This window comes from Vespa velutina, chromosome 16, assembly GCF_912470025.1.
Source record: "Vespa velutina chromosome 16, iVesVel2.1, whole genome shotgun sequence".
Classification (NCBI taxonomy): domain Eukaryota; kingdom Metazoa; phylum Arthropoda; class Insecta; order Hymenoptera; family Vespidae; genus Vespa; species Vespa velutina.
In genome coordinates, this window is record NC_062203.1 from 5,033,463 (window position 1) to 5,049,687 (window position 16,225).

Below are 16,225 nucleotides of genomic sequence, written 5' to 3' on the forward strand. Positions count from 1 at the left end.
AATTTCAAATAATACACATTCGTCCTTTATTTTTACTTTAATAATACATAGGCGCGCGCACGAGAAAGAGAGCGAGAGCGAGAGAAAGAGAGAAATGCTTGTGCAACATCAGATTATATCTTTCAAAGCTATATAAACAAATTACGTTTACATCATTACATTTTTATTTGCAAAAGTGTAGTTCTTTTTTTTCTTTTTTTTTTTTTTTTTCTTTTTTAAAATGAGTGGTTCAGAAGAAGAAAATGTTGCTGATTTGGTTCAAAAAATGATCATTTCGTTTTTCGGAGAACAGGAACAAGGTTATTCGACAATCATATCAAAAATATTTCATTAAATATTGATATATTATCATCATTGATTATATTATATGTTATCACAATTATTTAACAAACGTTTGTATATAGTGTATTTATATTAAAAAGAAAAAAATGACAATCTTTTGATCACTTATTTAAAATCAATTTTAATCGTCTATGTTTATTACAAAGAAGAATATATTATAATTGTTCCTGTACAATTACAGAACTTGTTAGAAGATTTATGAGATTCTCCTTGGAGTTGTTTTCATCTATTCAAGGAGTAGAAACTCTAAGAGAAGATGAAATATTGGTTGCCAGTTCTATAAGAAGTAAATTGTCGTCTCAAGATGCAGTACGATTTGACAAGTTACACAATGATCTGAGAATTGGGGTAATAGTATATATTTCGCATATTATAAACAATATGATATTTTACTATTACTTTAATTATTAAATTTGAGTTTATACATATATTTATATATATGTATATATACACACACACACAAACACACATAATGTATTTATATATTTTCATATAGCCCCTGAGAAACCGTATAAGCGTTCTAGTATTTCTACTGAACTTAAATCAAACGACTGAGCAAAGAAGAGACAAACTTTTTTCTTTTCCAGACATAAAGTCTAGTTTAAATACTCCTGTCGTATCTATCAGCGGTATGCAAATTTGTATATAATTTTTAAGTGCCTATTTATCTTTTACAAACTAACTATTTAAATTAATGCGATTGTTCAATGGCTGTTCAAAGGACAACCATCTCAGTCCTCATGGAGTCAGGCACAGCAGGTTGTTTCTATAAATACTATGGAGACAAATATACGGGGTCCTCTTGTAAATCAAAACAATGTATTTCGAGAAGAATATGTTTCAGAGGATGTATTGATACAAGATCTAATATATTGTTTCCAAGGTATCGAAGGGAAATTTTTAAAATTAGATTCAAATTATGGATTTCAAATCGATCCTGTAGCAAACATCAGTAGTTCACAAAAGCAAGCTGTTTTGAGATTAAGCGAGCTTGGTTATTTATATAACACTTTACGCAGAAGTGCAGAAAGAATATCTGCAGCGGGTATAGGTAGAGTTGCAGAAAGTTTTGTTGCAGTATTGCAAAAAGAATTATCAGAATATTATAAGTTCATTGCTATAATGCAGGAAGAAGTAAACAGGTAATAAAGTTTTATATCAATTGTTATTCTAAGCGCGCAAGATTTTTATAACTCCTCTTTATTTTTTTATAAACTCGTTTTCATGGTACTTATTTCAGTATGAATTTATTTTTACTTTATGTATATTCAAAGTTTAGCTTTTTCTTTTTATATTGCAAACATTTGGAACATTTGAGATATTTATAAAAAAAAATTAAATTTAATATAAGCCCAAGAAAACTGTAATAACATATTATAACTAATGGGACGATTAATATTTTCTAATATGGCTAAGCAAATATGAATTGAATTAATTTTACTATGAATAAAAATATATGTTATATATGAGGGCAATTATGGAAAACAATATTAAGATTACAAAGATAGGAAATAAGTATTCAAGCTTTTTTACAACTTGTAAGCAGCACATGTTATGGTTATAAGCAGATTATTTAAATAGATAGTTAATTATTTAAAAATTTATTTTCCAAATTTCCCCGATTTTATTTTTCTTTGTCAAAAGTATTTGCATTAAGTTATCGTTACTTTTTTGTATTATTTTTAAATCACATTTCTCATTATGCAATCATATAAATTACAATATTCTTTACATATTTTAGAAAAAGCTTGAATACTCATATCTTCTTTCGGCAAAATTTCTATGAAATAGACATTGTTCTTTCGTGACAATTAATGAAAATCTTCAGATCTATGTTTTATATCTATGAAATAAAAACGGTATGGTATCAATTAAAAATAGCTGGACATAGTAATTCAGATATTATACGTAGTAACTCACAATGACCGAATTCATATATTAGGTCACAAAATCAGCTGGGTCATTATGGAATCACACTTTCGCACTTACATATTTGGGCATATGATCCGTTGGAAACTTTGAAATGGCTAGCGAGTGTGACCAGAGCCTGTCAAGGCCAAAAAGGAGGATTATTGGCTTCAACCATATATGAGTTCAGTTATCACGGCGATGCAAGTGCAAAAAAATTAATGAAAAGAATATTGGAAAGTGTTTGTGTTCCATTGTACAATATGCTGATGAGATGGATCACGGATGGACAATTGGATGATCCATATAATGAGTTTTTTATTGAAACATGCGCAGACGTAGCAGGAGATAGGATGTGGCATGAAAAATATCAAGTTAGAAATGCAATGGTGCCTTCTTTTATTACTAAAGGACAAGCAAAAATGATATTAGGAACAGGAAAGAGTATTAATTTCTTACGTGAAGTATGTAAAGACTTTTCGCCATGGCAACAAGGCCGAGAAACGGAAATGTTTAAAAATACGGAAGACCAATATAATGGTATAATCAGTTTGATTTTATTTCATATTATTTTTTCGCTCGTTCTACATTTCTTTTTATTTTCTTTTTCTCAAAAATTTCTTTTATTTGCAGCAGTCGAGATATTCCTTGATATGGACCCAGATGGCCGTTTACAGACGATTATGGATGCAATTTATAAGGAAACATCTACAAGAGTTGTTGAAATTTTAACAAAACAATGTCATCTTCTTGATCACTTACAAGGAATAAAAAGTTATCTGTTACTTGGCCAAGGACACTTTATCCAACATCTCATGCACTTATTAGAGTAATTTGATTTAAGAATAATATTTTTTTAATATATCTCGAGTAACTTTATTTTTTACTTTACTATTGAGATTTTCATTTAGAAAAATAATTATTAAAATTTCACTTTTTTATAATTTCACTTTCTTTTAGGCCAGAATTAGCAAAACCAGCAAATTCTTTATATCCACATAACATATCGTCCATATTGGAAACAGCAATAAGAGCAACAAGTACAAATTTAGAGGACGTAGATGTGCAAAGACGTTTAGATGTCAGATTATTAGGGCCTTCAGATAATGAAACAGGATGGGATATATTTATATTGGATTATAACGTTGATGGACCTATAGGGACTGTAAGAGTAATCATTATTTATCCAAAATGTATCATCTTAACATCTTCTTTTGAATAATATTGGTATATGTAATAGATACATTGTATGTGCATTTGTATTACTTCTAATACAGATTTTCGAGCCGTGTAGTCAGACTTATCAAACGGTATTTTTTGCATTATGGAGGGCAAAAAGAATGGAATCAATATTGTCTGCAATATGGAAGCAACAAATTACGTCGGCAAAAATATTTCGAAAAATGCCAGAAATTTTGCCTATTCAAAATCAAATTCATCTTATTACAAGCAGCATGGTTCATTTGGTTCATCAATTGCAGTATTATTTTTTATTTGAGGTAAAACTAATTTTTATAATGCTGTGTCATATTTCTCTCTGTGTTTGCGTGCGAATGTATATGTATATATATATATGAATAGTTTTAAACTAACAATAAATGAAAATTTAATCATTATTAGTAACTGTTATTATGTATATATAATGTATTGTATATTTTAGGTAATTGAGTGTTCTTGGGATGCATTTAATAAACAACTTGGACAAGCATCTTCACTCGACGAAATAATAGCTGCTCATGATCAATTTGTAGATGCAGTAAGACGTGGTATCTTATTGGATGAAAAATCTCAAGTAATTATTTGATTCCGTTTATAAATACATTATATTAAGTAATATATTATACTAAAATAATCTAAATATATTATGTTCATTAGGAATTAATGGATCATCTACGTTCTGTTTATAGTCCAATTTTAGACTTACAAAGTCTTGTAGAAACATTTCTTATACGTGCTACTCAAGAACATGAGGCAAAATTATCTGCTGATAATTTCTCACAAGCCATAAGTGAACAAACAAAATCATGGGGACGAAGCACTGCTAATGATATAGATACTAAAGAACGTCAAACAGCATTCTTAAAATATTTGAACACTCTATCTATTCAACTAAGATTATTGTACAGAACTTATCAGGTAATAATTTATAATTATAAAATATATTATCAATTGAAGAAAATTTTAATTACTATTTCACATATTGTTCATTATATGTATCATCACATATATACATATGATATATACAGATATGTACATATCGCATGTTGTTCATTATACTGGAAATATAATTTATTAAAACTCAAAATGTTTCTACTTTGTAGGATAGAGTGAAAAAATTTCTATTAATGCTTGCCTTCGCGGAAGATGTTTCTTTGCAATTACTCAGCGTACGACTAGATTTTAACGAATATTACAAAAGAAAAGATAGCCGATTAGTTGTGCCATTGACGTATCAGCATCGTAGGCAGAGCGATCAAAGTTTTCTTATCACTAAATGAAAGCTATTAATAATTGAAACTTTTGTAAATGCAAAATGTGATCGTTACACATATTAAGTGTACACACACACACACACACACACACACACACTCACTATTTAAAATACTTCATAGATTCAGTGTTGGGTAATATTTCACTAACAAATAATGATTAAATAACTAGTTTAATAGTACCATATGATTAATATTAATGTAAGTAAAACTTTAATCGTTAATTGAATTAAATATTGCCCAACACTCTGTCCACCAATTTAATGAATACTCCAAATTACTTGTTTATAGAAATGATTTATTTTTTATAGAATATGTGTGAGATGGCAAATTTTAGTGTATTTTTTTTCCCTTAAGTTATAATAAAGAAGAAGTTTATATTTCTCACATAGGTAATACAAAGTAATATAAACGCGCGTTTTGTACATTTATCATTAGTCACTGACAAAATTAGAGATACAAAATGCATAATTGATGTAATGTATCTCTTTTTATGAGATCAGCTTTTGTTTTATTGAAATGAATTGATGTTATTATTTTAAATAGTTTATAAGTATTTTATAGACTAACAAATAGATCTTTTTACGCATAATTGAAAGCACAATTCATACATGACATGTGCGTGCATACACATATTTAATATGGGGAACAACACAGGTCATACATACGCGCAATAAACTAGATTTATATCTTCAAGGGCTATTTGTGTATATTACCCGTAGAGATATTTTTTCTATATACTATATACGATATAACCATTCAGTGTGTATAAAGAAGTAACTCAAGATAAATTTTTTAAATTCATTCTTTTTTTTTCTTTTCTCTTTTTTTGCTACTTCATTAATGAGATACAAATAAATTAATTCTCACGCAATTTTGATCTAATTTTGGTTAGTTATTAAAAAATAATGTACCAAAATACCCTTATTTCACCCAAACCACCCATTGATAATCAACGAAGACGTAAATAGAATATTTCATGACTCGTGGATCATATGTGGTTCACAAATTCTTATTTACAAATTAAATTCATATATATGTAGATGTCAAAGTAGGAGAGAGTAGAACAAATTGAAATGTAATACAATAGAATAAAATAGGATAGAGATGGGGGAGGGGGAGGGGGAGGGGGAGAGGATACGATGAATACAATATAATATAATATACACACAGAGAGTGATTTAAGGAAATATGAAAATGAGATAATAGCTTATTTGACTCAATTCAAGAATTACCAATAGTATCAGAAGTACAAAGTTACACGTGATAATTAGTATACGAACTATAATACTACAGGATTAGAATAGCACAGAATTTTGTTACCAAGAAATAAGTACAAATTCTGTTTTTGTACAATGGACATTAATCCTATATTGCGAACCACGTTATTTCTCTAAAAAATCACGTGCGATGAAACAATAATGCATAATATGGATTATTCACTCGGGATCACTTTGAAGAGTCTCACCATTGGTCAGAACTAATGCATCATCGTCAGCGTCGTTATAATCCAGAGAAAGAACACTCTCTCTTCTTTTCTTTTTATGCGTCCTTTCGTCATCACTGCTCGGTGCACTTTTGTCCCTTTTTGTCCTTTCCCTACCCCTAGTCGCTCTAGTCAATACTTCATCCCCGTTAGTTTTGCCACTGTATTTATCATAACTCTTAGTCCTCAATGTTTTTTTGTTATTTCGATTTTCCTCGTGATCTTCTTCCCTATCACTTAACTCTTCATTTTCGACTTTAATTATTAAAGCAGCCGAATCGCTCGAACTTTCGTCATTCTGATCTGTTTGATTTGTTTTTCTGTCTATTCGATCTACTCCTCTTTCAATACTTGCGCGCTCACTTTGAAGTAGTTTATTATTATCTAGTAACGGTGAAGTTCTCGTAGTTTTACACATATCACTTCCTTCTGTTAACAGTTTCGAGCTCTTTACTTCTATAGCTATATTATCCTCTGTTTTTTCTTTTTTGATTGAAGATGTATGGGGTGATAATCCGTTAGTTAAATTTGTTGAATTATTCTCACCGGCAGCGCCGGTTATTTTCAATACCGTATTTTCTTGTTGCAATAAAATAACCGACTCTCGTGCCTTACGTAATTCTTGTTGCAAGAAATAAATTGTACTTTGCATACCCTCCACATCTTCATCTAGGTCTTGAAGAAATTCATCTAACTCTATTTAATATAACACGTGAATGTGAAATCTTGTAATCCAAATAATTGTTTCGTTTTTTCTTTTTTTATTTTATAATTATCTGAAATATTTTACAAAATGTTTTATAATATATACATACCTGATTGAGATTTTTTAACTTCTTCGCTGAAACTTTTTTGTAATGCAAGTTCACCCTCTAATTTAGCAATTCTACCACTGGCTATCATTCGACCCAATTCCTCATTTTCTTGATATAATAATCTACACTTGGCCATTAACCTCTTTCCAGTGTTACTGGAAAAGTATACATGCAATTAATCATATATTCAAATAGATAATAAATCTTTTTCAAACATTGCAAAATCATAATTATTTACCTATCTGGTGTGAATTTCCATGCGCTTAATTCACTCTGTGTATCTTCTAATTTAGCTTTTGTTGTGACCAATTCTTGCCTTAATTTTTGTATCAAAATATTTACAGCTGGATCTAACAAAGCGGACCTTAATGAAGCAGCAGATGGAACTTGGGCTGCTTTCATTTCAGATATTTGATTCTGTTGGATAATAATATAATGGTAAATTATATATATATATATATATATTTACACACATGTTTATGTATTAAAACACAAACATTTTGCACAAAATTAAATTAATTTATTTATGTCCCATATGAGAAAAATGATAAAAATAAATAAAAATACGTACAACACATTCTTGCAGTTCCTGTTCTTTAGAGGCTAGCCTCCTCACTAAGATTTTTTCACGATGAGATGCTTCAATATGCTGCTGTCTGAACTTGTCTTCTGATTCTCTCAACGAAGCTAATTCACCTATAAAATGGTATCGTGTCAACTTTTGCTATGTATATTTGTTAGACATTTACTACCCTCTCGTTATATGTTTGACATATATATATTTTTACATCTTCAGAGTAATAATGTTGCTGTTTAATAAATTAAAACATAGTAAATTGTACTCTTTACATGCGAGAATTAAATTATTATGCAAATTAAAATACTATCTTATATCCCCTATAGTACATTTTATATCTTTAATCTCAAATATTATATTTGTTTCAGTATTGGCTTCCTAGTTCTTTATTCTGTGTTATTTAATTTATTCATATGTGTGTGCGTGTTGATAATGATTTTAATAAAAATGAATGTAAGATATAAAATTATTTAAATTGTACATTGGTTTCATAGGAATTAATTTCGCAATCATGTTTCTCAAAATGTTAATTAAGTTGTCCATGAAAAGATATATATTATTACTGTATCTATTCTTTTTTCATGATTTAATTTTGATTTGTTTTTATGATTTTATTAGAAATCTCTATTACAAGCATTTTTATTTGCCCAAATGAAATTTCTAAAGTAATCTCATATATGATCTCTTTAATTATGATATAACGGAAGTATTGGTCTTCAATATATTTCGTCAATATCAATTATTTTCATCATAGTATGTATGAAAAATACATACAGATATGATATTTATATAGACAATAGCGTGCAATGACACTCGACATCTTTTACAGGTTTATATACTTTAGGTTTTGTTTTGCTTATTATGAGATTATTATAGCATATATGATATACATATACATATACATATACATATACATATCATATACATACATACATACATACATACATACATATATATATATATACAAACATATATATACATACATATATACATATATATATATACATACATATATACATATATATATATATATATATAACGCAATAATTATAACAATAACATTCTACCATATCAATGGATAGAATGAAAAATCAGATAAGATAGAGGATGCATAAATTTAAAAAAATAGGGTATCCAATTATACACAAGGGATTCCAGATGGCGACCAGATCAATTAACATTTTCAAGACCCACCATAATATTCAGGACCAGCACAGTGTTTTCTAGGCCGAAGGATGCATGGGACCATTCTTTACATTCCTCTGGGTTGTAAAGTTAGCATCAGGGCAGATGTTATATCCCTTATGATCCTCATAAGGTGAAAACTTCATACCGAATGTGTACACACACACGCACACACATGTTTGTTTGCCAACTGTAATGCTTATTACACTATAGGAGAACATGCGTAGCACACCGCACTTTCACTTATAAGATCAAATTAAAAATTATATTTTCCTTGAATTTCACGAAATAAAAATAATTTAAAGCAGACATGGCAATAAAATGAAAAATTCATTGTGTCTGCATAATATGCACAGCATCTCACTTTTTGTTTTGCACTATATACACCTTGACTTAGATGAGCACGCATGTTTTAAGAAAAAATGTAATGCATCTTGAAGTTTTGCATGATGTATAGACTTGTTCTGTAATTATTATCTCATGTAGTAAGTCACACTACAAATTGTCACCTGTTTCCCACAAATATAGCACTATTTTTCAATGCACTTGGAAGACAATATTTATTCTTTTACTTTTACTACGTATGAAAAAGTAGTTGATAATATTTTGTGGAAATATGTACAATACTATATCTGAAATGTACATTGCGATTCAGAGCAGTTAACTAAGATTAGTAATATGAATACTCAGCATGTACGATACAACTTAATCGCCCAAGAAATGGAATAGTACTTAATTAATTTTCTAACTAACTTTTTAGAAATTCCTCTTAATCGTGAAACAACATGTGTATGTATATATATATATATATATATATATATATATATATATATATATATGTATATATGTATATATATATGTATATATATATACATATTTAGGTGAACATCATTATTAATCCTATACACTGATTTAAAACAGTTAACATCTAAGCTTAACGTCCCTATAAGAGTCTTGTCTCATGCGAGAGATTGCGTTCAGTGTTCTGGCATTCATTAATCTGGTTAAGAAATGTGGAGAGTGAGTTGGCCTCACTCAAGTGATCTCAGTACCTTCCTGGGCTGCTGCTTGGGCCTCTAGATATTCCACATATAAATCCTGTTCTTGCCACTTGGCTGCCAATTCCTCCTTTGTTAAGTTATCCAATTGTTGTCCTGTTAGCTTTATACGCCTTGGTTGTCTCGGAGAATGTGGACTACAAGCTTTTACACCTGTTCCATTGCTGAGTGGACTTCTTGGTGAAGATGGTCCTGCTGATTTAACCTCGTTGCACTCCTCTGCCATTTCACGTTATTATTTTACTGCACGATCATATAAAAGATTGTTGGAAAATCTTGCTCGAGTTCACTACAATCCTTAATACTTTAGTTACAGCTTCTGTGTATGTTATAAATGAGCCAGAGTAAAGGGTAATAAGACGATGCCAAATATCTGTGGAAGACAAGAAAATATCAATTGATATTGGGAAATAAATGAAGATATTTCTAAGATAAAATCTACTGGCCATCGTAAAATTTACGTAATTTTAATATAAGTAATTAAATTTTTATGAATATTATAAAAATAATATTCACTTTTTAAACTTAAAAGATATTAATCATTTGCATATTTTACTTTAAAAATTTCTTAGTAAATATATTTGAATATATGAAATATTAATTTCCAAGACGTGATGAATAACGAAATGTTACATGAGACATTTTTATAGATATATACCAAGAGGAAACACGGAAATTAGAGAGAATAGAACTGCAAGGTCCAAAACGTGCGTAATGAAAAGTAACTGTGACGCCATTTCGTGGGACATATTCTAGATTAGAACTTGGGCCTAAAATTTAATTACATCCTTCCTTAATTGGTAGGTTTTCCGTATAGAAAAAAGGATCGCTTTAAATGTAGATAATTACGTAATTTTAAATGTATAAACATAGTTCTACATTTATACAATTTATACTCCAGATGTTAAGCCATAAGGTAAATCTTTATCAGAGATATGACTAACTTGCTGTTACCAACTGTCAATTTTATTTACTGAATTTTATTAGCTCGATTTAAAAAAAAAAAACTAATTAAATATTACGAATCCGACATTTACGTACCGACATTTGCATATCATTCAAAGATGTCAATATCGAAAGTTTGATCGTGCATGATGAAAAACGCATCTATCTACATATGTATGCACATGTACGCATTTACAAGCTCACAACAACTAAAATCGGAAGCTCCGCGATCCACTTGAACTTTCCAATCAATCAGTCTACGAAACCTATTTGACAATTTGATAATTTAGTTTCTTTTAATCGGACGCAAATACTATTGTACTACGTAAGGTATTACTCGAAAATAAGAAAGGTCATTGGAACGAGCAAGATCTTTCGATACTACTCTCTCGTATTATTGGTAATAGGAGAAACCCGTGACACACACATACACATGCGCACAGATACGATCACTCAACAGGAGAGAATGGTAGTGGAAATAGTTCTCTTCGATTTAATCTCAAAGTTAGAGGTTACGCGCATGCGTGGTTTACAGAATGGTCGTATAGAAATTTTCTTTCTTACATTTTAATTAAAAACTTTACATTAACAATATTTATCTTTTACGACGAAAATTGTTCTGTTTTTTAAAAGTATACGACGTAACGTATATACGTGAATAACCTCATTTTTATACAAAATATTAACATTTGATATATGGACATATATTTTTGGTAACAAAACAAAAATACTCGTTCTTTAGAATGTTGCAGTGTGCGTCTTGAAAGTATTAACCAAATAAAGATTTTAAAATTTCATCTCTATTTTTTATCTCGGTTTCCCCCTTCATGTTTCTAATTTCTGCATCCGTGTCCCTCTGTTTGATTTTAGGCAAGACAAAATTTGTCGCTTCTCCTTTCAGTTTCTTCTTGATTAATCTTTTACTTCTATCAATATTATAAGAAATATAATTGGTTTCTCTTTTTGCCTGAGCAATTTCTGTGTGGAGTCTTTGTTTGTGAACTGCTCGCTCATATGCCAAACGTTCGCTTAAATGAATCCATTTAAATCTGAGAAAGAACATTTGTACATTCATATAATTCATAATTACAAAATAACACATTATAAAATAAATAAAAGAATAAAGCAAGTAATAGTAATAAGACAAAGTAATAGTATTTTCTTACCGTGGTAAATATTTTATATTCCATATGACATCAAAAAATTTACTTTTTTTACGCATGGAAATTTGTTTGTTATTTAATACTGCTGCTACATATTTAGCTACTTTCTTACTTTCAAATTCCACCCACCCTTCTGTGAAATGTTTCACAGGTTTTCTCTTCTTAACAACCTCCACTGTAGAAATAAATTTTATTATAGATTAAGCATTTCATTGTCTAAAACAAACTATCTCTAAACCTTTTTTCTTAATGTCTTTCCTTTTCTTTTATTTCTAATGAAAATGTCTTTACAGATATTAGATATCTGTTATAACTTACTATTTTCGGCTAATTGTAAATACACTCTGCCAACTTTTCCATAAGTGGAAAATATTTCTCGTACTTTTGTAATGTTCATATATTTGGGAATTGTTGATAAATAAATAATTCCACTTTTTTTCTTTTTAAAATTTTCCACGTGCTCTGTATCAGTCATCATCCTTTGTTATATATTTATCACACCGACGCGCACATCGGATATTAGAAACTTTTCTGTATGCCTAGAAAATACATACATAAAAGGAGAGATTTCTATATATTCAACACAATATGTTACTGTCCAACTACTATTTCCACTTTGTTCCTATAACGAGAAGTGTCGTTTTATATATTGACAAAAATTTAACTATTAACATAAATCTTACTATAAATGTCTGAAACATAATATAATATTGAATTGTAAAAAGTTTGGTTATTCAAGCGATGTATTTGAAGATTTTAAATTAAAAAGTTGGTAACACTGAAATGCGCCATAAAGGGGCTGCTGCATCAAGGTACTTGTATTTCGACGTCAAATTACGACATTAAAAGCTGCTACGTTAATAGTTCGATAAATTCCTATTGTGTATGCTACCGGTATATAGAAAGCATGTACATATTTATTTAATTAATGCGCCTAAATTTTACGGATAACAAATCTACACTATACAACTTTTGTACAAGATGCAACAATATAATCGCGTAGCAACTGTCGACGGATTACATTGAACATAGGGAACGGTTGTGGCAGTTCACGGCTAAACTACGTGTTCGTTGTATACAGCAGCTTGTGCTAAGGTACTCTGTTTGCGACTATTGTTGTCATAATAGGTAAATAGATGCTCCTATAATTAACTCTTCCCCTTTTTCTTTTCCTTTTTATTACATTGCAGGCCTAATTATTATTGTATAAGTATTGTTTTATTTCCTTCTTTCGTGCTCCATTTATACGCGAATGTGTTGAATTGTTTCTCCTATGCTTTGTAAGGAATCGTAACGTGTTACATTTCTACAACAAATTCGTGAAAAAGGTCAAGTTTATTATCATAAAGTAACAAATCAAGATTAAAAAATTAAGAAAATTATTATGAAAAATATATATCGAAGGAAATGATTACAAAATTGTTTAATAGCTAGCATTCGTAATATAATCGTGCAATGTTTTGAAATTATTTGATTATCTATTTTGATATATATTTATTTCTTTCAGAATTTAAGAAAATTTTTTTAAATATTATTGCAGTTTAGTGTCATGACATCATATTATCTATATGTAATAATAACTCTTATTTGTGGTAAGTAATAGGAGGGTGGTAAGTAATGAAATACAAATAACAAAACAAACATAATAAATAAACAATATTAGTAATATAAGGTTAAAGATTGAGATAAATATAAAAAATATTTTTAGCTAACTAAACAAATAAGTATCCTTACAAAGAACATATTAAACTAGAATCCTTCGTAGCCATGGAGTCTAATGACAGAAAGAATGTTTATCTTTCTAAAAATCCTGATAATTCTTTAAATTCTGGAATGAGAGATACTATGATTGTTAATCCTGGAAATATTCCCCCAGGTAAGTTATGTTTTATCTTTTATCCAAGTATTTATATGACAGTATCATGTTTATTGAAATGTTTATTTCAAAGAATCGAAAGATGTATTCGACTCGAAATGTTATCAAATTTCTAATTAATATTTATTAAAAGGATTTTTAGTGTCTATTGTTGATTTTATTATTAAGTGCATATAATTTTCTTGTTATATATTATTGAAAATGCGTATGTTCTCATTATTATAAGAAAATTTTAGATATATATTTTCTAATGAGATACATTTATTTATATACTATGATGGAGAATTTTATTATACTTTTCCTAGAATGTGGCGATGGGGTAATGAAGCCTGTTAGTGTTTCTGGCGTTTCTTCTAATCAAGCAAAATGGTCTAATGCTCAAAATAAAAATTTTATTATCAATGCTGTACCGGTAAAAAATGAAGTGAGTTAAATATACAATTGAAGTTTGCTTATAACGTGATGAATACTTATTTAATCTATGTATATATATATATATATATATATATATATATATATATATATATACACACACACACACACACACACAGTGTATATGTATATACATGTGTGTGTGTGCGTGCGTGTGTGTATATATATGTACATGCGTAATACTAACGTCTGTTATTAGATAGTTCACCTCGAAGGTGGGACACATTGCAATAAAAAGATGTATTATTACGATAGACATTATGGTCATGAAGAAACTGAAAGACCAACACGTAGGGGAACAAAGAGATATAGAGACAAGGATGCTCCAAAACGCGCACTGTATGTATATCATATCATATGTTTTTCCTAATCTTTATTAGATACGAATCAAAGCTTTTTGCTCATCCTATACATATCTTTTTATTAGTTCTGCATTTTTCTACTTTTGCCAAGAATTACGTGGTAAAATGAGAGAATTGCATCCAGAAATGGGTGTAGGTGATATTGCCAAAGAATTGGGTAAACTTTGGATGACTACTGATCTGCAAACTAAATCGAAATATATGGCTATTGCTGAAGAAGACAGAGTTAGATATGAGAGAGTATGTAATATACTTTTGGATTAAACATTGAATTTTACAAAATAATCAAGTACCTAAATTTAGAACATTCGATCTTTAATTAAAAATATTCGTAATTAATTTTTGAGCATTTTTTACTTTTCATTTTTTTCATTGTTTAGGAAATAATAGCATATAATAAAAGGATGAAAAACTATGATCCAGAAGATGTTGGAACAGTGTAAAGTGGTGGCAAGGATAAAAAATAATCTTATAGACAATATATATGGTCTTAAAGCAAGAAGCACTATTAAATTCATGGATATATGATAATTTTACTACTAATCTGTTACGATTATTCTTTGTATATAATATGTACACACAGTCTATATTAATACCCAAAACGGACTGCTCTAGATTTTAACTCTTTTTCTAACAGTAAAAAAAGATTAATTATCAGATGAGAAATGATCTATTATAATACATTTTAGTACTATATAAGACATATTTTATAATACTATTTCAGTGGGCATACTTTTCACTTTTGGATTTTAACAGTATGCTTGAATCAGTTTTTATATGTCATTATATACATTACATAACAATTATATTTTACTATAATAAGGGTATTCTAGAATTGGACAAAACTGTGCAGTGAATCTTTGCGGATGTCTGCATTTCACTTGATATTGGACCCTATTATATTTTCGAAATATACAGAAAAAATGCTTTTTTTTCTATAACAGTTAGTTGATATGTTTTAGAAATTACTTTTACAAGATAATGTGTGCTATTATATTTACAAAGGAAGTATAACATTGATATCAAATATAATAACAATAATAAAAGCAATTATAATGGATATAATAATAATATTAATAATAATAATAATAATAATAATAATAATAATAATAATAATAGTAATAATAATAATAATAATAAAAATAATAATATTAATAATAGTCTTATGTTAATAATAATAATAATAATAATAGTGATGACGATGATAATGATATGCAATTACGAGTATATTATATCACAAAAATCATAATATTATAATAAATAATCAAGCAAATTGAGCTTTGTACAATATGCTTGTTTTATTCAGTTACACACATATATGTATAATATATGTTTGTAACAATGAATGTTTGAATACCAGGGAAATACATTCAAGGCTCAGTATACATACATATTACATATATTCACTTCATGTATCTCGTTCTTTTTTGATAAATAAATATATAACAAAATGAAGTGTATTTAAAATTATAATACTTAATTACAACTTAATTATATAGATAGTATAAGAGAAGATAAAAACAAAGGAAAGGTTGTTAATTTAAATCCTTTTTTCAATAAATGCTTCTAATTTTCTAATTCGATCTG

General features: G+C 28.6%; 4 protein-coding genes and 1 long non-coding RNA gene across 16 annotated transcripts; 3 read left to right on the top strand and 2 right to left on the bottom strand.

The window, feature by feature from the left end:
- Nucleotides 1-62: 62 nt before the first annotated feature.
- LOC124954891 (gamma-tubulin complex component 3) lies at nt 63-5,624 on the top strand. Of its 3 annotated transcripts, XM_047508497.1 has the most exons (11): nt 64-299; nt 524-690; nt 839-971; nt 1,064-1,484; nt 2,285-2,790; nt 2,884-3,079; nt 3,211-3,415; nt 3,528-3,749; nt 3,911-4,042; nt 4,126-4,386; nt 4,572-5,624. In XM_047508497.1, the coding sequence occupies exons 1-11, from the start codon at nt 221-223 to the stop codon at nt 4,746-4,748; spliced, it is 2,499 nt and encodes an 832-aa protein (XP_047364453.1). In that variant the 5' UTR covers nt 64-220; the 3' UTR covers nt 4,749-5,624. The 3 variants fall into 3 exon arrangements, with proteins under 3 accessions (XP_047364452.1, XP_047364453.1, XP_047364454.1); XM_047508496.1 differs by having other exon boundaries at nt 63-299; nt 4,126-4,715; XM_047508498.1 differs by having other exon boundaries at nt 260-392; nt 4,126-4,715.
- LOC124954896 (pre-mRNA-splicing regulator female-lethal(2)D) lies at nt 5,017-11,217 on the bottom strand. 6 transcript variants are annotated; one of them, XM_047508514.1, is made up of 6 exons: nt 10,902-11,217; nt 9,855-10,233; nt 7,612-7,736; nt 7,279-7,457; nt 7,041-7,195; nt 5,017-6,921 (listed from the first exon to the last, which is right to left on the bottom strand). In XM_047508514.1, the coding sequence occupies exons 2-6, from the start codon at nt 10,084-10,086 to the stop codon at nt 6,179-6,181; spliced, it is 1,434 nt and encodes a 477-aa protein (XP_047364470.1). In that variant the 5' UTR covers nt 10,087-10,233; nt 10,902-11,217; the 3' UTR covers nt 5,017-6,178. The 6 variants fall into 6 exon arrangements, with proteins under 6 accessions (XP_047364470.1, XP_047364472.1, XP_047364473.1 ...); XM_047508516.1 differs by lacking the exon at nt 10,902-11,217 and adding an exon at nt 10,710-10,829; XM_047508517.1 differs by lacking the exon at nt 10,902-11,217 and adding an exon at nt 10,646-10,663.
- Nucleotides 5,873-8,097, top strand: LOC124954916. The gene is made up of 2 exons (XR_007102710.1): nt 5,873-7,478; nt 7,627-8,097. It is a non-coding gene; the product is annotated as an uncharacterized LOC124954916 (long non-coding RNA).
- A 135-nt stretch (nt 11,218-11,352) lies between the features above and the next one.
- LOC124954909 (activator of basal transcription 1-like) lies at nt 11,353-13,000 on the bottom strand. The gene is made up of 4 exons (XM_047508554.1): nt 12,652-13,000; nt 12,287-12,507; nt 11,972-12,143; nt 11,353-11,854 (listed from the first exon to the last, which is right to left on the bottom strand). The coding sequence occupies exons 2-4, from the start codon at nt 12,444-12,446 to the stop codon at nt 11,575-11,577; spliced, it is 612 nt and encodes a 203-aa protein (XP_047364510.1). The 5' UTR covers nt 12,447-12,507; nt 12,652-13,000; the 3' UTR covers nt 11,353-11,574.
- Nucleotides 12,738-15,688, top strand: LOC124954910. 5 transcript variants are annotated; one of them, XM_047508556.1, is made up of 7 exons: nt 12,738-13,096; nt 13,476-13,578; nt 13,677-13,844; nt 14,150-14,268; nt 14,476-14,615; nt 14,704-14,878; nt 15,019-15,688. In XM_047508556.1, the coding sequence occupies exons 3-7, from the start codon at nt 13,736-13,738 to the stop codon at nt 15,079-15,081; spliced, it is 606 nt and encodes a 201-aa protein (XP_047364512.1). In that variant the 5' UTR covers nt 12,738-13,096; nt 13,476-13,578; nt 13,677-13,735; the 3' UTR covers nt 15,082-15,688. The 5 variants fall into 5 exon arrangements, with proteins under 5 accessions (XP_047364512.1, XP_047364514.1, XP_047364515.1 ...); XM_047508558.1 differs by having other exon boundaries at nt 13,509-13,560; XM_047508559.1 differs by having other exon boundaries at nt 12,738-13,063.
- The last annotated feature ends 537 nt before the right edge of the window (nt 15,689-16,225 follow it).